The sequence below is a fragment of the Corylus avellana genome, chromosome 7 (assembly GCF_965113065.1).
Source record: "Corylus avellana chromosome 7, dhCorAvel1.hap1.2, whole genome shotgun sequence".
Taxonomy (NCBI): Eukaryota; Viridiplantae; Streptophyta; class Magnoliopsida; order Fagales; family Betulaceae; genus Corylus; species Corylus avellana.
In genome coordinates, this window is record NC_142496.1 from 20,649,993 (window position 1) to 20,671,864 (window position 21,872).

Sequence of the window (21,872 nt, forward strand, 5' to 3'; positions counted from 1 at the left end):
TCTAGTGGCCTTTTCTCTACCAAGTCTACCTACAAACTAATTAGCAGCCCTAGAATTTCCTCTGTTTCCTCCCCTTTGTCCCCCAACCAATGGAAGCTACTTTGGAAGCTGAAGCTCAATGACAGACTTAAATTATTCCTTTGAAAAATTGCTTGGGATATTATCCCCTCCAAGACTAGGTTAAATGCCGTTTTTCCCATTCCCCCAGCAGACTTAATTTGCCCCTATGCAATGTTGAAGAGGACTCTATTTCTCACCTCTTCTTCAAATGCTTATTTGCTAGAATTTCTTGAAGATCCTCTCACTGGCCTCTTGACTCTTTGAATTGGTCTTCTCTTAGCCTTCAAAGCTGGATCAAATGTATCTTATCTAGCTATCCTCACATCAAACTTTTGGGATCCCTCTTGCTGATTCTTTCTTATTCAAAATTTATGTTATTATGCTTTGGTTCTCCAGAAATCAAGCTGTATGTAATGGTGTTATCCCTGATGCCTCCAAGCTTGCTGACAACATCAAACATATCTCCTTGGAACACTATGCAACTTGGAAATCTATCTCTCCTCTAGTCAGAGAGTTTTGGTCCCCTTCTCCAACATACCGTTTTAAGGTGAATTTTGACACAACCATCAGAGATTTATGTTCTATCCAAGCAGCTGTCTACAAAAACTCCAAAGGTAGAATTATCAAAGCTATCTCCCAATTTAGTCATCCCTGTGATCCCACTTATGTTGAAGCTCAAGCAGCTCTACTGGCTGCTTCTCTAGCAGCCTCTTTGCAGCTAGAAAAATTCACTTTAGAGTGAGACTCTTCGATTGTAATTTTAGCTCACAGCATTCTTCTAATGTTTTAGATTGGCATATTGAGCATGTAAATTTAGACACTATTTCCCTTATCCAGCCTCCTCTCTTTGGGAGGCTAGGAAAATTCACAGAAGTACAAAATTCTGTGCGCATCATGTGGCATATTGGGTCGCAACAAGAATTATCTCGGGCTGCATTCCCACATTTTTCTTCCCCCCCCCCCCCCCCCCCCCTCTCCATCCCCATTTGTAGTGGCAAATATTGATGTAAACTAGAAAGCTAAGGATTCCATAAAGAAGAATGATGATTCGCACCTAACAAGTCCGACTAAAAATGCCATATCTAAAGTTTCAGACCTCTGATTGGAGCAAGCTTTGCGGCGTTGGAAAGCTAACTCAAAGATCTAAAAAATTTATGTTTCACGAGAGTTTGCTAATTCCGATGTTTACTAGGTCAAAAGAGCCTTCGTTTACAGGCCGTTCAAGCTGCCCGAACGGGCCTCTTCCAGAAGTCACCATAGTAAAACCCGAGACGTCTGTTCGCAAGCCGTCCGAACGGCCCTATGTTATGTTTCAGTTTTTACATAGTTTTCAGTTGTTTTACGAACTTTAAATTTAGTTATTTGGGTGACCGTCTAAACGGGGGGTATTTCTATTCCGACTTTAATTCGTACTATTAGGTTTAGGGTTTGGGGGCTTATAAATACATGTTTTATAGACCCTAGAACGTAGCTTTTGTTTATGAATCAGTTTTATCAAAAAGAATACTTAGAGTTGAGTTTTTTCATTATTTTCTTTCAAACCCTAGAGAGCATCTAGTGTTTAGAGAAGATTTCTTTGATTCGTTGATAGTATCACGATCTTAGAAGTATTTATCCCTTCTTCTTGCTGTTATTTTTGCCTTTCACGAGTTCTACGCTGCATCAAAGATCCCCCTCCTTTTCTTCCCCCCTAGAGAGGGCTTTTTTTTTGTTTTGTTTATTCTCTATGAAGTAGATTGTTAAATAAAAAAATAAAATAAAATAAAAACTAAACAACAAAAATGAAGAAGAAAATCATTAATTAACAATTGAGATATTTTCAAACATCAACTGACCATTAAGAGATATTAAATATAATATTGATTTTTGTTTTTTTTTTAAAAAAAAACACCCCTTAGGGCCTCAAAGTTGCTAGCCTCAAATTTTGTCAATCTAGACCGTTTAATTTCATCTAGCCGTCTAAAAATCGCAACATGTCTCACTCAAAATAAAATAATAAAATATTATTTACATTTAAAAATTATATTAAAAAATAATAATAATTAATTAAAAAATGTGGGGTGGCTGGCCACCTAAGCACAACCATGGGGGTGGCCCCCCATGGCCCAGGCCACCCCCATAGACCCTAGGGGGTGGTTTGGCCACCCACCAAAGACCGGTCGGGGGTGGTTGAACCACCCCTTAGGGCCATGGGGTTGGCTTTGGCCACCCTCAACCAGCCCTTGGGGGTGGCTTCGACCACCCCCATGGCTGAGCTGGGGTGGCCTGCCCCCACATTTTTTAATTAATTATTTTATTTTATATATTATTTTTAAATGTAAATAATATTTTATTATTTTATTTTGAGTGGGATACGTGACAATTTTTAGACGACTAGATAAAATTAAACGGTCTAAATTGACAAAATTTGGGGTTGGTGTGCACAAAGGTTTATGATTGGAGTTTAGCATTAAAAACACTCGACTCACCAGCAATGTCATCCATCATAACTACAACTTTTTCTTTCACATCTCTGATAAGAGCTTCAAACCTAAGACATGGGTCAGTGCTAATAGGGTGTATCATTCTACCATAGAAATCAAGCAAAAAAATGAAATATAGAGAAACCACAAATAATATAGAAACAAGGAAAAAATACACTTTAATCCCTTATTGTTTCACCTTATTTGCAATTTAGTCTCCAATGTTTAAAAATTGGCAATGTACTCTAATAAAGTATAAAAAATTTGCAATATAACTCATCCGTTAACTATTTTCATCTAATTTAACCAAAAATTTCGCACATGTGGCACACGTGCACTTTTTTATCTCTGATTTTCAAAATTGCACCATATTTTTTGATGGAATTCCAAAAATGCCCCTAATTAAAAAAACCAAAATATTTTATTTTATTTTTTTTAAAAGGGTCCTCTTTTTTTTTCTTTTTTTTTTTACAAGGGCAATTATTGACAGATAGGTCACATTACAAATTTTTAATACTTTATTAGAATACATTGTCAATTTTTAAATATTAAAGGCCGAATTGCAAATAGAGTGAAACATTGAAGGAGTAAAGCGCATTTTCTCCTAGAAACAAAGGTGGCTACTCTAAACAACAAATCAAGGAAGCCTTTTTTACAGCTCCAGGCGGAATCTTTGAGATGGAGGAAGAAAGAAAAAAAGGTTATCAATAGAAGTGGTTCTAGCAGCCCATTGTGGTCGGTGGAGTGCAGTCGGAAGTAATCTTGTGTTTCTTGATTTCAGACCAGTTTTAGAATTGAAGGAGGTGGCGAGTCCATACTCCTTTAACAATAAACTCATTTAACAGTTGACATCCTTCTTAGGGTTTTAAAACAAAGAACTCGCTTAATCCATGTAAGACGACCTATACCCACCAAAAAAAAAAAAAAAAATTTGCCAAGATTCAATCGTATGTATTTTTGTAAATTTCATTTAATCCTAACTAACGCTTCAATCTTAACAATTTTTTATTTTACTTTTTTTTTTATATAATTAAAAAATAGAGGTATTTTGAAAATTTTAATAGGATTTAACAAAAAAGTATAACAGAGAGGGAACATTGCAAAAAATGAAAATTTGATACTTTAAATTGAGAGTTTTTAAACATTGGGGGTAATGTCAAAATACATGGAGGTTCATGGGAGGTTTTGTGAAGTTTTTCCTAAATATTAGGAGTAAAAATGCAGTTACGATTAGCAGTTATTTGTTAAAACCGCTAACCTTAACCGCCTAGACGGTTAATCGACAATTAGTAGTTCATAACTCTAATAACCGCTAACCACTTTTTAAAATGAAAAACTACAAAAAAAAAATTAAAAGATTAAAAAAAAAAAAAAACCAAAACGGCGTTGTTTCTATGATAATACGATAATACCCTACTATATATGACATTGTTTTTAAATTTTTATACATTTTTATATATATTTAAATACAAAAATGATATCGTTTCATATATTTTATATATGTAGGTAGTTATATATATATAGTGAGAAGTTAATAATCGCCCACCTTTTTACCCCTCTAAATATAAAGAGGTTAGAGAGAGGGCAAAAACAATAAAAGTATCATAAAAGAATAATATATATGTTATTTTGTATGTGTATAATTTATATACAAAAAGAAGTCAAGAGATCCAATCAAAAGTGGGTAAGTATGGAAGTACCGAATGGGGAATGAAACTGATTTTAATTAATATAATAGTTATTGATTTATCCATTATCTACTTTAAAATAAGGGAAAATTACAGTTTACCCCCCCAAAGTTGTCAGCGATTTGCAATTCCGCCTCCAAAGTTTCAATTTTTGCAATCCACCCCCCTAAAGTTTCAATTTTTTTCAATTCAGGCATTCCGTCAGTCAAAGCCGCTTTGACTGACGGAACAGTGATCACGTGCAAGTCACGTGATCACTGTTGGTTGTTTTTTTCCCAAAATGCCCCCATCCCTACCTCCTCTTCTCCGCCTACCTCGTCTTCTCCATGCCAAACCGATTGATCTGCTATTGGTCAACAAGAAATGAGAATGAGTGAGAAGGGTCTTGCAGGAAGAGGCAAAGCAAGTCTTGGGAAGAAGGCGTTTTTGTTTCTATGTTCCCCTGTTCATTTGAACGAATGATTCTTGGATTCTCCGGCAAAGGTCATTCTCCGGCAATGACAGAGAAAATTGATCCCTCTCCGGCAACGACAGAGAAGATTAATTTATCGGAATTGATGGTTGATTTATGTTAATAGATGTTAAGAATCATATGTTTGATCATTCACATTGTACTGGGTTGTGATAAATTTGAGAATTTTTTTGAATTACGGTTGTTTATGCATGAAATGTAAGGACTTCGGTTCTTGGATAGTTGGATTTAATTGTTTCAATTGTTTCAATTTGGTAGTTCCATTGTCGTTTCCAAGGTGTTTCGGGATTGAATCTGGCCAAAATCCCAACAGTTTTGTGAGATTTGGGCCATTTGGCCAAGGAAAGATCTGAACATGACGAGGTCTTATTGCATTACTGTTTTTTTTTTTTGAAAATAAAAATCCAAACATATCTATCTCAATCTTGTGGCAATTTCCTCTTCAAATCACATCAAGATGAACTTTGAAGGAGTAGGGAAGGCTACTCTGGGAATTCGGATTATGGTGGGGTCATAAGAGATGGCAATGGTGCTGTCATGTGGAATTGAACAGGTCTCCTCTAGGAATCAAAGATGCAACATTTGCAAAAGCAGAAACTCTCCTGCACGGCCATAGTTTTGTCCAAACTATTGATTCTTTTTCAAGTCATCATATCATCCTTTTGGAGGCAACGGCGAGGGAGAGGGGCAACAACAGTGTGGAGGCAACCCATGACATAAATTATTAAGAAACCAGATGGGTATGCTTCAAATCTTAAGAAAAACAATACCTGATGGAAAAGCAGGCAGATTCCGAAAATATTGGACGAATTTGTGAAGGAAATGCATGTGAGGAAATGGAAGAGATTTGGAGGACTGAACGAATGGACGTTTTTGTTTTTTCTGCAGTCCTCCAGCGCACCAGAACATGGAGGGAGAAGCATGGGAGATTTGTAATGGAAGAGATTCGGAGGTGGTTAATTGACAGCAAAACGTGGAAAATAATATTCGGGGGGCATTTTCGGTACTAAAACGCCTTAAGTGATCACGTGCATCTCACGCGATCACTGTTCCGTCAGTCAAAGCGGTTTTGACTGACGGAATGGCTGAATTGAAAAAAATTGAAACTTTAAGGAGGTAGATTGCAAAAATTGAAACTTTGGAGGCGGAATTGCAAATCGCTGACAACTTTGGGGGGGTAAACTGTAATTTTCCCTTAAAATAATGCTCATGAATGAAATAAATACATATTGTGTCTAAATAAATAAAGAGCCGAAATGGTAGCTACCAACAAAACTGGGGAGCTGCAATGGTGCCAGGCTACTAGTGGATTGAGAGCCTGTTTGAGATTGCATTTAAAAAATAGAGTTTTTAAGTCAAAAAGAGTTTTTGGACAAAAGTTTCATTTTCAAGCTTTGCCAAAAGTGTTTTTTGACAATTTTTATGCTTTTTGGACCCTTTAAAGCGCTTTTAATTTTTTTACCAAACAAATAATTTTTTCTTCAAACGGACTTTTTGAGTGTTAAAATCACTTTTAGACTCCTCAGATGCAATCTCAAAGAGGCCCTAAGTAGTATCAGCTAAAAGTTCAAAGAGTATTAATAAAAAATAAGCAGTATTAATAAAAAATAAGCTTGGGAACAATGGTTGTGCTAGGCTACTAGTGGACTGAGAGCCTATTTGGGATTGTATTTGAGAAATAGAGTTTTTAAGTTAAAAAGTACTTTTTGGCAAAAGCTTCATTTTTAAGCTTTTGACAAAAGTGCGTTTTTACTATTTTTAGGCTTTTTGGGCATTTAAAAGCGCTTTTAATTTTTTTATCAAACAAGTACTTTTTTCTTCAAACGGACTTTTTGAGTGTTAAAAACACTTTTAGACCTCTCAAACGCAATCACAAACAAGCCCTGAATATTATTTGCTAGCAGTTCAAAGACTATTAATAAATAATAAGCTGGGGAGCAACGGTTGTGCTAGGGTACTTGCAGAAAACCAATAAATGTTATATGGTGGGAGTGTTGGCTCCATAATCTGCTAACCAAGTTTTGGCTCTAAATGAGAGGGTATATATATAAAAGACTTTACGCAAACCAATTGTTCACTAGGTTGCATATGCATACATTTATAATCATTGTTATTAATAATGCTTTAATAAACCAACATCCCTTTATACTATTGAAAAAATAGACTCACTTGTTTGCCTATGTAAATATAACGTTATATTAACATAGACTTGATGCAAGACTAAGGTTGAGGCCCATGAGGGCAAAGTTTCTTTTGCTAGTTTTGATGCATGGTTACTAGACCATTTACTACGTGTTTATTACTGGTTTCTTTTTCTTTTTCTTTTTAGGTAAATCTTTTATATTCATTCCTTTAAAAAAATTAAGAGCATAAAACTCTTATGTCAAAGAGAGTAAAACTATGATAAATCATAGCCAAAGCTATGAAATTACAATGTCATATAGAAAAATATAAAAATCTTACAATCAAGTCCTATAGAACATATATACTGTAGGCAGACTTAATCTAATACATTGGTAGCCCATATTCCAACTTTTATTTTCTCAGCCATGCATGTTTATTACAAGTTTCTCAGGAGCTAACTTTATCATTTTATGTTTATTTCATTTGGTATATGTAATATAACTTTAACTTAGTTTAGTTTATATTTACTATTGTATAATTGAGTAACTATAAGTCTTTCTAGAGTCTTCTTAAAGTCACATCAAGTGTGATGTGACTTTTAAAATTACCATTGAATTTGAAATGTGATTTATTGACTTTTGATCTATTAGTAACTTTAAAAGTCACATCACATTTGAGATGACTTTAAAATGACTCTAAGAAGACTTATAGCATTACTCTTGTATAATTATGAATGCTTATGTGTTACTCCCGGCAATTATTTGATACACCTAGTGTGTATTTAATATGTAACTAAAATCATATTAATACTTATTTCAAAATTGAGGTATTTCTATCAGCTCAAATTTTACTTTTGATGTTGTAACATCACGTGTAAAATTAGATATTTCTACTTACGACCTTGTTATACAAAGCGAGGGCGTCACACCCCACCCTTATCGAAGTTTGATAGAAGAATCTTCAACTATTATGCTTGATTCTTTCAATTATTGTGCAGATCTTTATTCACACAATATTATTCAAATATTATGCCTGATTCTTGCCACTTTTGTCATAATCTTTTTTCTCAAGATATTCTAATGCCATCAATTCAATATCTATCAACTCAACTATTGATTCAATATCTTCTCCTGCATCATATCATCTGTGTGATAATCTCATGAACACATACCTTAAACCATATTCAATGCAACTTATAAACTTTACATCTATATGATAAATAACAATCATGAAAACATATATGCAAACAATTATATGTCCAATATTCTTAAATTAAACAAGTAAATAAACAAATTTATTTAATCAAAAACTAAAATATCATATAAAGTAATTAATTAGACGGTGTGCATGGTTGCAGAAAAAACAAGGAGGATAAAATTGCACCATTATCGAAGTTCGAACTCTAATATTCCATTGGTTTTAAGCATATAGGGTATAGGCTATAGGCTATAGGCTATAGCCAGATAGTGTTGTGAGGATAAGGAGAGACCATCATTTGTCCCATTAACAACAAACACAAATATATTATAAAACAAAATAAGGGGACAAAATAAGGGTCAATTTTACCATTTTTACACAGGTCAACTGCACGTGCATGTCACGCACTTGAGGATTAATTTTCTGTCCATGTTAGTGTATGAAACTAATAGCAGAGGCAAAGTGGTAGAGTTTGGGGGTGTTTGCTAATAATGTGGTAATTTGGAGCAGTTTAGTGTAATTTTCCTTTATAAAAAGTAAGATTGATTTATGGTTACTTCTTGTTTTTACTATTTTAAAAATGCCTTTAAAACTTAACAATGTTAATTGTTAAATGTGGGAATTGGTAGTTTGCTAATAATGTGGTGATTTGGAGCAGTTAATTAGTGTAATTTTCCTCTATAAAAGGTAAGATTGATTTATGGTTACTTCTTTTGTTTTTATTATTTTAAAAATGCCTTTAAAACTTGACAATTTTAAAGTGTCAGTTGAATGATAAGGTGAGTTTTTCCCTTCTTTTTTTTGAAATATTATGAAGCTTTTGATACCATGTTACAATTTGCGGATAAATCTAAAATATAAGAATAATAGCGAAAGCAAGAGAGAGAAAAGAGAGAAAAAATTATAGGTAGTTCGGTGTTTGAAACTTACGTCTACCACTCTGTATAGCCTCTAGGACTACATTATGCTTTTATTAATTTCATTGTTTATAAAACATAAATCCCTATTCATAATTGTATAAGTCGACCTATACAAATAAACAATCGACTTATACAAGAAAACATATATAGATCGACCTAGACTTAAAAATATAAATAAATAAGGGAAAATTACAGTTTATCCCCTCAAAGTTGACAGCGTTTTTCAATTCGAACACCAAAGTTTCAATTTTTGCAATCCACTCCCACAAAGTTCTAATTTTTTTTCAATTCGACCAATATTATCCCAAAATTTCCATATTGCCCATAATTTTTATTTTTTATGAAAAAAAATTTTTGGAGGTGCAAAAATGGCCAAATGGCCAAAGGGGTGGCTACGGTCACCCTGAATTTTTTTTTAAAATTTTTTTTTGTAAAAAATAAAAAAATAAAAATTATGGGCAATATGGGAGTTTTGGATCCAATTGATCAAATTGCAAAATTTTGAAACTTTGGCAGGGTGAATTGCAAAAATTGAAACTTTGGTGTTCGAATTAAAAAACGCTATCAACTTTAGGGAGGTAAACTGTAATTTTCCCAATAAATAATATGAAATTAGAATATGCTCCAACACTTTGGCAGCACAAATCTTGAGATCCACACAAGGCTCGTTCATCAGAAAGTAGAAGGTATTTTCACTTTGAAGAATTAAAATTCTTTGAAGTTTTGCAAGTCCTCTTGATAATTTAATCTTCATTATTCAACAATATATACTTATAACACTGAATTTGGAGATGAGAGAGAGATGGGGGATTTCATAGCTCTGCGGCCTCACCTAAAAAGTTGTCCTCAGCACAGGCCTAGGACCAATGCTAATTAAACCATAATTGAAAGAGCCCAAACTGAAAATTTCTCAATCATATCTACAAATATTAATTGTTGATATGTAATTATGAAACTATATATATTTAGGGGGGAAAAGATGTAGATATATATGTCATTCTATCCTAATTATTTTAATATCAAGAACAGTGGTAATTAATAATGAAGCAAACCCACATTTTGGTTTACAACATATGCTCAAAACATATTTCTCTCTCACAGACGCACATAATTATTAAAGAACAATTACAAATTAACTACCTAAAAAATTAAATAAACTAATTAAATGAAGAAAAAAATCAACTGTGAACAAGGCCACAAGACAATTCCATTAGCAGGATTGCTGCTTCTGCCTCATCCTGTGGGAACACTCGGCCAAAAGCTGAATTGTTTCTCAAACTCAGAGCTAAATCCTTGAAACAAAGCTTCCTATCGTTGTGAGAAGAGTCGGGGACTGCGCCGGCTCCGGCTCCGGTTCCAGCGAGCTTGCACTTATTCTTGTGTTGTGGAACTTGGCTTGTACGAGATTTCTTTTCCTTGTTGTGCAGTGCCTTACTCTTGGTCGATGATATGTCAGCCGCCGCAACTACCACACCATTTGCAGCTGCTGCAGCTTCTGCCATGGCCCGTCTCGCCTTCCGCTGCCGGATACCACAGGCATTGCAAAGTGACTGCATGCACCAGCAGGTTAAATCTTAAGAAACTTGCTCATATATATATGTATGTGCTTTGTAGGGAAAAATCTAGCTTTAATTTATAGCTAAGTAAATATATCTATGTTTGCATGTATTTTTGCAGAAAATATGTATATCCCAGAAGTTCTAATACTTTTACTAACATATATATAACACAATGGTAATGTTGATTAATTCTAAGAGTTCTGCTTGTTTCAAAGTAAAATATTTTTTTTATTAGCGATTTCAGCTGAAAACAGTCTTTAGCGTTTAATTAGTTTATTAATTATATGAAAAGTAGTATACAAATTAAAGAAGAAAAATAACCTTAGGACCTCGAGGGCCACTCCTCCAAAGAGGGGTAGTGGTTGTGTTACAATCTGCACAAACCCTAGTACTAGTACTGTTGTTGTTGCTGGGGGGTGATGAGTTGATTTTGCAATTTTCGCCATGCTGCTGGATATTTTGGAACTTCTTCATAATTTTCAGTGGCTGGTGATCATCTGTAGCTGTAGCTGGGAAATTTGGGTTCATAATTTTTTGCATCAATCTCATCTTTGATGACATCCACTGTACAGACCCATTGCTGCTTTTACTTCGATCTGCATCCGCACTTTGACACAAAGAGAATTTATGGGGATTGTAATTCACATCTTCCTCCACAGACTGAATTGAAGAAAGCACCGAAGATTCTTGTTGATCATGACATGATCCATGCGATATGGGCTTATCTGGCTATATATGATCAAGTAAAAGATCAAAACTTTAGATCGATCAAAACTTTAGAACACAAACAGTGTAATTAAAATGTAATAATTAATCAGCTCATGATCTAGAAAAATTACAAAGAAATCTAGGAATGTAAAATAAGACTAAAAAAAAAAAAAAAAAAAGTAAGTTGATATGCTTGCTAGCTAGCTTCTTGCCTTTTGTAGAGAGTTTTCAAATATGCTCCCTCTTTCATCTTGGGAGGTGTCAAGGAAATTAGGAGGACATAAGGGAGAAGATGAAGCTTGGTGATCATGTGGTGAGAGAAAGAGTTTAAGGTGGTGATGATGATGATGATCTTGGCTTTGATCTACAAGAGGGGATGGAGGGTTGAGATAAAGAGGAGTCATGGGGAGAGGGAGAGAGAGAGAGAGTGATTTGCTTGAGGTGGTGTCCAGAAAAGGAGGACAACATAGGATAGGCTAAAGAAGAAGAAAAGTAAAAGGGACTGATTAAATGGTGGTGATGGTGTTATAAATTAAGGAGAGAAGGGGAGGGGAGGGGGCAAGGAGAGCGGTCTGAAAGATGTTCACGTGTGTGTCACACAAACAAAACAATTTTTAGAAAAAGACAAATTAAAAGGAGGTGTAGAATGCTACAACACGACCCCACTATATGACAATACCCTATCCGCAGTTTTTCACCTCCCAATCAAACCATGTTCCAATAAACACCAATTAATTATTAATATTATATATGTCTATCTTAATTAATTAGCTTCATATATAGAATATACCCACTACATGCCTTTTATATCTCTTCTCACATATGCTTAGAGGAAAATATGTGCCTCCTTCAAACATATGTTTGATGGGTTCAGATCCTCTAGAATTCATTTTAAATTTAAGTGACAAAAATTTAATAAGGTAGTTTCGTCATTAAATTCTAATACATAATTTATTTTAGACGTTTAAATGAGATGAACGATTGAGATTTAAAAATTTAAAAATTTCAAATTTTAAAAAAAATTTAGCGAATCTCAATCCATGTTTAGAATAATAACAGCGTCGTAAGTGCATCTCAATATAGATGTTCTTTATTTGACAACTACCAACTCTACTAAACTGAAATACTTGAGACCCATAAAACATCACTCAACAAAAGACTCTAGAAACCCGATCTTTAATCGACTTCTAATCCTAACTACTAGTAGAAGTTTGTAATAAAAATTCAGATTTGATCGGGTGTTTTTTCAATGTTACAGATCTAATTTAAAGTTTTTCACCATAAAGAAAAATAGTAAAATTAAATGTGAACTGTTGAAAAAACTATGTATTAATTACTAAACAATATTACTTTTCACTTCTAGTGAATATATATATATATATATATATATATATATATATATATATATATATTCCTTGATTAATGTGTATTATCAACTTCACTAGAGGTTCTAAAAAGTGATTAGACCTAATCACTTTTCAACATGCATCAAGAGGGGGACCACCAAAGACAGATTTGGGACGAGATTTTCTGTATGAGAATTCTGATTCACATGTCATGAGTCATGACCATGGCGGGCGTACGTACAAGGTAAATGTAGAGCCATATCTTTTTTAATTTGGACGAACACAAGTACTAAAGCCCCATTTCGGTCATTTTATTTATAATATCTAATTCTTTATTGGGCTACGTACGGATGCAATAAATCTCGAGTTACGTATAAATTCTTGCAAAACTAGCCGTTATATATATATATATATATATATATATATGCTGCACCATGGATTTTGCTTTTTTTCTCATGATATTTATGCTTAGATGTTGATTAATTAACTTGATTGGGTATTTTATTTTATTTGGTTGTAAAATGTAAGTGTTCAATTTTGTTTTGCAGGAACATGCATGTACTTCTACATTGCTTTTCAAAATAAAATAATATTAAAAGTATTCTAAACAAAACATGAGAGATAATTAATAAATACTATTACTAATTCTTCTTTAATTAGCCTTATGGTATATGTAGTGCTCTATATATATATATATATCAGATAATTCTCATTCCTGGCCTGTATATATACATAGCAGTACAAGATATATTGGAAATTTGTTCTTAAATTATTTATGTATAATTGTATATACATATATTTGAGCCTAAAAGTTACTAGGAATTGCCCCCTTTTAGAATTAGAGTCGTTGACCTTTCAATATTTCTGAAATAAAAAAGAAAGAAAGAAAAAAAACAAATATATATATATATATATTAAGACGTGTTTCTACTATCTGACAAAATCTGTTTTTATTATATATGACTGACGAGGCATAATAAAGGCATAATTTTTTGACATAATTATGGTCTAATTTTTCTTTTATTTTTATTTTTATTTTTTAAAAAAAAAAATAAAAGCAATAACATTTCATGATCCTTTTTTTATTTGGCATTTTAATAAAAAAAATGGTATTTTTCTTCATAAAAATGGTTATTTTTTTTTTTAAAAAAATGGTCATTATTATGTCGAAAAAGACAATTTGTTTTTTTTTTTTTAAATACCAACTAAAAAAAAAGATCACATAGGATGCTATTGCTTAAAAATTTTTATTTTTTATTTTTTATTTTGTTTTAAAAAAAAAATGACCTCATAAGAAAAAATTGGACCAAAATTATACCAAAAAATTGGAACTTTATCATTTTTCATTACTAAAACAATGGGCAGAATCCCAGAGGGCCGGCGTTGTGCATGGAGATATGATCAGAAAAGAAAAGAAAAAGAAGGTTGCAGATATGGGGATATGGGTAGGGATTTGCATGGGAGCATCTTCCCCATCTGGGCTTTGACAAAAAACATCAAATGCTTGCAGGTAAGAGACAGCGACAGCGTATTGTCCCCACAGCTTTTGCCTTCAACCTAATTCTGATCTTATCGTCGTCTCTTTTTTTTTTTCCTTTTACCCGCGGCCTCAGTTAAAAGATGCGATTTCCGGCAGCCTTTTCTTCTTTCATCTTGTCTGTCGTTTTGATCATTTCTTCCTCTTAATTTGTTGTGCATGCTCTTCTCAGTGGTACGTAGCACAGATATCAAGAAGAAGATATTGTATGGCCTAAACGTGCTTCAGATATATATATATATATATATATAGTATTTCAGTTGACTATCTCACAAAAGCAATGATTACTCTTCATCTGAGGAATATGGAAGAGGAAGATATTCGTTATACTCTTTCAGTCACACAAAGGAAGCTTTTTTCTTGTCTACTTCTTCCTCTCATATTTCATGATTTTTCAAAAAAAAATCTTTTCTAGCTTCCCACATTGGATCCTCTTAACTAATATGGAGAATCTGAGTTTCTTTTCCTTTTTATCTTTTCTTTCATTGTTCTTCTACCTCGATCTCATAATTTTCTTTGTATTTTATATTATTTTCTAGGTTTATTTCCTTTCTTTTGTTTCTTCTATTTCTTACTTGATTTAGCCAGACTCATTGTTTTTATATAAATTGAGACCTATATAATATTGTATCATAACAATTTAATATTGTAAAGATGTAGTCCTAAATTCTCTCTCTCCTTCGGCTTTCTATTGTCATTGGGAGACATTGACAATGTTTTGGTAATTTAGGAGAGATATTGTCACCATTGAAAGTTTGAAAGGAATATTGTCGATTAGATTGTAGTTTAAAGGAGGTATAACTTTCTAATTTTTTTTTTTTTCTCTCTTATTTGATTTATTTAAAAAATTATTATTATTTAATTATGCCAAATTTGTATTTTTATAAATTTTATAAGGATATAAGAGATATTTTATCTGTTTACCATTTGATTTAACCATAAACTCTAAAGGTAAAATTAAAATGACCTTAAAGATGGAATACCGACATTACAATTTTATATATATATATATATATATATATATATATATATATATATATATATATATAATTTGAGATTATGTAGAGTAAGTGAAGTTTCCAAACAAAACAGAAGAAGAGACGAAGGGGCATGGTTGGTGAGGGACTAGAAAATCACGTGTGCCTTAAGAGTTTAAGAGTTATAGATTTAGAGGCGTTTTTTGTTTCTTCTTTTTCAAGGTGGACAACTAGGACAGACAACACAATTTTACATGTTTCAATAAAATTGTAGGGCAAGCAGCGCCATTTATTCGAGATATGTTGCACATCATTTTCTCAACTATCTTTCAATTATTTTTTATACAAATTCATCATTGAATTTATAGACTCACATGTAGATCCTACAAATTTAATGATAGATTCGCCCAAACGCTCATCCACGATATGGAAATGGATAAACAATGAAATGAAAAACAATTTTTATCATTTCACAGCTCGTTTAGCCCCTCTCAACCCCATATATTGCTCTGCCTCGGCAACTATGAAGTTTTTGTTTTGTTCCCATGAACATTCAGTTGTAGTTCAAACATGAATATGCGCACACACACACACACGTAATGAAATAAATTTTTTTTGGTTTTCCTTTTCTTATGAATATGAATATGATCATAGCCATCCAAAAATTAACGGTGATAAATTGATTGCTCCTAGCTCTACAAACCATTGCCATGCACATGCATGTGGTGCTGTACTAAAGTTTACACATAAATGCATACTCTCAAGAATTGCTTTAAAGCAATAGCTTCATGTGAGTTTGTATATTAAATGCGTTTATTATTTTCTCTCTTTTTCTCAAGTGAAACTCTCATCCTCGAAGACTCTTTAAATGTCTTTCATTATAAATACCTCAAACTAAAAACATTAACACACACACACATTTAGTATTGAAAATTATCACATATCCCGTTGAAGACTATCACATATCTGCAGTCAAAGTCGACTGATCACGTATCTATATATAGTTGAAGTCTATCATCTATTTATAGTTGAAGAGACTATCATTTAGGTATGGTTGAAATTTACCATTATCTACTTTTGAAGACTATCCCCTAGTCGTAGTTGAAGTATATTTGTATTATTCTCATCTATTATAATTCTTCTATAAATAAGAGTCGGTTGTATTGAAACATCACAATATATATATATATATATATATATATATATATATATACGTCAAGATTTTTTTCCTATCTTTTTTCTTATCTTATCCTACAAATTTAATAGATTAACTATTATATTTGTTGACTCATGTAGACCATACACAAATTCAATAGTAAATTCATTCATTCATTATGAGAATAGTTAAAAGATAATTGAAAAATAAATAAATTATATATATATATATATATATATATATATCATTTCTCAAAAAAAAAAAAATCTAATTATTTGAGCTTTATCATGTGAATGCATGTTGTAAACCGAACCACGTAATTCTTTATATCTATTTCATTTATTCCGCTATATTTAATTGTCTATTGAATTATATTTTCTTTCAGTCAATCACTGTTGATTGATATTTGTAGTTGATCTGATCGATCCCCTGAGAATCACGTCGAAAATTCAGCAAATCATTAGAACAAGACGAAAACAATTATTTGACGGCTATTAATTAAATACCTACAAATAAAATAAAATATAAAAAAACAAGTGAATCTCAAAGATCCTTTCTTTGGAACCACTCACTAGAAGCTTGTTTTGCATGTTGATAACGTTGGTAATTGACAGTATAAAAAATAAAATAAATAAATGCATATAATTTTTTATATGACTTATTATATGATAGAGAATGGTGCTACGTATGAGAGGCGTGAGCCACTCGAATGCATGCATGTTGGGAGATTAATTAATTAGGTTTGTCATGATATATTTAGAGAAAGAACATGCAATCAAGTTGGAGGGTCATGATCATTTCAGTAGATCAATGATTTAATTTGATGGAAAAGGGTCCAGTTTCTCATGACGTGCCTTCTCTGTGAACAAATAAAATATATATTGAGTTAATCACTTACCAGAAAATATTTTTTTAAAAAAAAATTATGGTCATCTGCCAATAATCTGGCATGCATATATGAAGTAATAAAGAATTGGAAATTATTGTTGATCGCTTTTGGAAGCAAAGAGATATTAAGAATTGAGTAATATGCTATAACATAAATGCAACGTGACGTCTCTCTTAAGCTCTCAATTACATACTTACATCTTAACGTGGTAGTTACTGAAAAATAATAAGTACATAAGATCAAAAAAGGTTGCAATGAAAAGCTGATGTGGCAATTGCCATGTTATGACTATTTCTCATGCTAAAAATTATATTTTTATTTTATAATTATCTTATAATGTTATTGTTAGGGGTGAAAAGGTGAGTGGTTAACTAACCGCTAACTGTAAACTGCTAACCACCTATATATATATATATATATATATATATATATATATGAGAAACGATGTCGTTGTTGTGTTTAAAATTTTAAATATATATAAAAATTTAGAAACAATGTCGTATGTAGTATGATATTATCATATTACCATATAAACGACATCATTTTGATTTTTTTTAAAAAAAAAATTAAATTTTTTCTTTTAAAAAGCAGTTAACAGTTGGTTAATTGCAGTTAGCTGAGGCCGTTAGTGAATTTTACTAACCATAACCATCTTCTTTTTTTCACCCCTGATGTGGCAATTCCAATTGCCAATCTTTAGATCCTTTGTCGCTAAAAAAAAAAAAAAATCCAAGGATTTGTGTTAAGGCCAGACTCCAATATGCTTAAAATTTATTCAATTCTGACATCTTTTGTTTTGTTTCTTTTTATTTTTTGACAAAATTTTCATTTTTTTTTTTTTTTTACCAAAACTTTTGAATTTGTGAAAACAAATTTCTTTTTGTGAGCCTTTAAAAAACACTTTTCAAATATGAACCGAAAACACTTTAATTTAACTTTTGGATCTTTGTATTTGTGATAATATTTAGCCCCCTAAACTATGACCAGTTTTTCATTTACTCGTACGCCTTCAAACTTTAAAAAATGACATCGAGGCTACATGAAGTCATGAACTACCATTGATTGCCAAATTAGACACTTTTTTTCATTTTTTTTTTCCTAAAATGCCTTTAAGTTATTAAAAAACATTAAACACAAAGGGGCAAAATGTAAAAATATGTAAAATGGGTCGCCTTTTTCATATTAGCACATTTAATTTTTTTTTAAAATTCAAACGGCTTTTTCTTTTTTTTTTAATAACTTCAAGGGTATTTTGGGTAGAAAAATGTAAAAAGTGTCTAATTTTTATTTTATTTTTTGGTTGAAAAATATGGAACTTTCATTGATGAACTTTCATGAGCATAAAACTCTTACATCACTAAGCATAGAGTTCTAAAAAATCATAGCCAAAAGCTATGAAGATTACAAAGTTATAAAAATGACTTCAAGCTTCCACTAACCCATATACAATTACATTTAAAGAACAGATCTGCTTCGTGCAGATTAAATCTAGAATATGGGTAGCCTAAATACAAAAACAAAAAATTAAAAACAACTAAAAATTAAAAATCTGGCTGTGAGAGTTAAGCTCCCACACTGATCTACTTCATCTTGAACCCAAATGATAGAACAACAAATCCATCCTCAACCCTGAGGCCAGGCCAAACAAAAAAAATAAAAAACAAACAACAAAAACCCTACTAGCAGCAGCAGAGGAGCATGGCATTGTAGACATCCTTTTGGAAGACACGTCTTGGTCGAAGAAGATGATCAAGTCTAAGGTTGAAGAGATTAGATCTGGATTTAGATCTAGATCTACAAACTAGATTTAAAGCAATCCGCCAGAAATGGAGACGGGAGGAGCCTACAAAGAAGACACTGAGCATTGCTACCGTGAAAGGAGAGAATGGAAGATCTAGATCTAAATCTTCTCTCTTGTTGGAATTCTTCTTTGTGTTGTCTAGAAGAAAAGAGAGAGAAATTCTAGAGAGAAGGTAGAGCCTCTCTCTCTAGAGAAAGTAAAAGTGTCTAATTTAGCATGCAATGATAATTTAAGGAACTTCGATACCATTTTTTTAAATTAGAAGGTGTAAATGAAAAGTGTAATAATAATTCAGAGAGCTTATTTATATTTCCCCCTTTTTTTTCTTCTTTTTTTTTTTTTCTTTTTTTTTCTTTTTAATTTGTTCATGTGATTTATTTGATTCATGCAACTCTTTCTCTATTGTCATCTGATTCATCGAACATTTTCCAATTGGGCCGGTTGGAAATTGATAGGCCACAATGGGCCAGAAATCCTAATTGGGTCTGCAATATGAGTAAATGCGCAGGTCATTTAAGATTTTGAGTTGTAATGTGATTATGTGAGTCAGCTCACTTGTTTGTTCGTAAAATATATTTCTTTTTTTGGAAAATATATTTAGCTATATATATTATTTTCATCCAATTTGAAAAATTACTATAATAATAATAATAATAATAATAATAATAAAAAAAAAAAAAGACGATGAAGAAGAAGAATTGCGAAAGAAAAGAGTGTGTAACTATAGAAGGCCTTCAAGAGTATAATTAACATCCATTACAATTGTTTGTTCACATTGTTTACAATTTGGGTGGACAATTGTAAGAGAGTCTTTATAGGGTCCACTTACCCTAAAAGGTGTTCGGACAACTCAAGACCTATTCCGATAGTAGGCCCATAAAAAAGTCCTCTCACCATTGCCTGCTTCTTCGGATTGTGAGAGAGCAATAGACAATAGTTTACACTTTTCATAAGCGTAAACCATTTTACGCCTTATGAAAGCTTTTTTTTTTTTTTTTGTCAATTAATAATAATAATAAAAAAAGAAAAAGAAAAAGAAAAAAAAGAGTCATATTCATGCCAAGCAGTATTGGCAAAGCAAGGACGAGCCACATGCTGAGAAACATGAATTAATCACACGGCATCTTGCATTTTTGCCATAACTTGAAACCATAAACAAAAGCAACACTCAAACTCAATACACGATAATTCCAAAAAAGAAAATAATAATAATAATAAGACAAAGAAGACAGCCATGCATGATGGTGGTATGGTAGCAATATCTCGAGTAAATATGGCAAAATAAATGGACTCATTTCTTATTTTAGAATGCCTACATTTTTAAGCAATTTAAATGGACCCATCATTATCATTATCATTATCATTATGACATTATCCTTATCACGCTTATCCAGTAATTACCAGAGTAGACCAACTCCTCCCCACCAAAATCACCATTCTTTTTATGACTTGATGGAGATCGCCACTACATCTTTTCCCTTTTTTGGACCATCAATTTATTGAATTAAAATATATATATATATTGTAGAATTTGAAATTTTTCATGGATAATTTAAGCCTATGTGTCATGTGATTGATTATATATGAAAAAAAAAAATTATAAATAGAATATTGAGAGAGAGAGAGAGAAAATAAACACTTTGTTTGAGTGTTTTCCTGGCATCGGCAAATACAGAAAAAGCCCCCAAAAACAAAAGAAAAAGGAAAAAACAAGGAATAAACACTTGTCACTAAATATTTCTTACATTGTTTTGGTTGCCTACGGGCTATGAGTGGAGAAAAGCAACGCCGAAACCTGTATGGGGCCTGTACCGTACGGATCCTTCCTATCTAGCTACAAATCGCATGGCCACAGGACAGCGTGGCATAGCTAGCTTTGATCGTCAAGCAGAGGTGGGTCCCAGAGGAGAAGCCTTCCCAGCCACTCATCATCCAACTCCCCTCCATCACAGCCGTCCAGGCTCTCCCCAAAACCCTCCCCCACTCCTACACCATAATAATTACACCCTCCTCCCTCCCAAAAACCAGTCTCCGGCGAACCCATCCTCAACGCCGGCCCCATAAACTCAATGCCGGCCATAACCGTCGACGCCGAGTCCGACACCGACGGCCCGCAACTCTCGCTCTTTCCCTCACTGTCGGCGAACTGCGTCAGTGAAAACGACGACGACGACGATGACGATAAAGACGAAGACGACGAGAAACTGGCCGGCCATGCTGTGGGTATGGTGCAAGCAGAGGGACTGATCTCCTTGTGCAGCTCTTGCATGACCTCCTCTACCATCTCTTCTTTGATGGAGAACTCCGACGAGTTGTCGTCGTCGTCGCGCTCGAGCTCGGTCAGCAGATCATTGAATTTCCTTGTGAGACTGCCAGCGGTTTCAGATTTGAGCGGCCGGTTTGAAGGCTCTGCCATGAATAGGAGATAGAGAGAGAGAGAGAGAGAGAAAGAGAGAGAAAGAGAGAGAGAGAGAGAAAGGGGAGTGAATAAGCAGAGGAAGCTACTGAGTGAGTGTGAAGACTGAAAAAAGAAATGGAGGTGTCACGCTGGCATGGAGGTTGCCGCGTAGGAGGGGTAGCTAGCGGAGGATGACGTGTCAATTTTATGTTGTACTAGTAACCGAGGTATCAAGTTGATGACACCGAGGTAGAGCCAAAACTTTGTCTATGGGGTTGTTCATTCTCCATAAGCCAAATGGTTTCACTGTTTGAAGTTGGAATTTTTTATTTTATGAGTGGAAATATTTATTGTTGATTTGTCCTTAGTAGGAAGGGAAGTAACTCGGGGTCATAAATAAACAAGTTCGTTTGAAAACTCGCTCGATACCTATTAGTATAAATTTGACTTGAAATCAATTCGATTAATAAACGAGTCGATTGTAAATACAAAATTATGATTAATTATTAAACAAGTTATATTTACTTGTATAAACTTGGTTCAACTTGACTAGTATAAGTTAGTAAAAATTTTGTATA

General features: G+C 33.0%; 2 protein-coding genes across 2 annotated transcripts; both read right to left on the reverse strand.

The window, feature by feature from the left end:
• Positions 1-9,867: 9,867 nt before the first annotated feature.
• LOC132184603 (GATA transcription factor 21) lies at positions 9,868-11,700 on the reverse strand. Its single transcript, XM_059598294.2, has 3 exons — positions 11,403-11,700; positions 10,804-11,211; positions 9,868-10,473 (listed from the first exon to the last, which is right to left on the reverse strand). The coding sequence occupies exons 1-3, from the start codon at positions 11,592-11,594 to the stop codon at positions 10,102-10,104; spliced, it is 972 nt and encodes a 323-aa protein (XP_059454277.2). The 5' UTR covers positions 11,595-11,700; the 3' UTR covers positions 9,868-10,101.
• An 8,858-nt stretch (positions 11,701-20,558) lies between these two features.
• Positions 20,559-21,361, reverse strand: LOC148584650 (uncharacterized). Its single transcript, XM_088518697.1, has one exon. It carries the CDS (start codon positions 21,310-21,312, stop codon positions 20,767-20,769), a length of 546 nt encoding a protein of 181 aa, XP_088374823.1. The 5' UTR covers positions 21,313-21,361; the 3' UTR covers positions 20,559-20,766.
• Between the last annotated feature and the right edge of the window lie 511 nt (positions 21,362-21,872).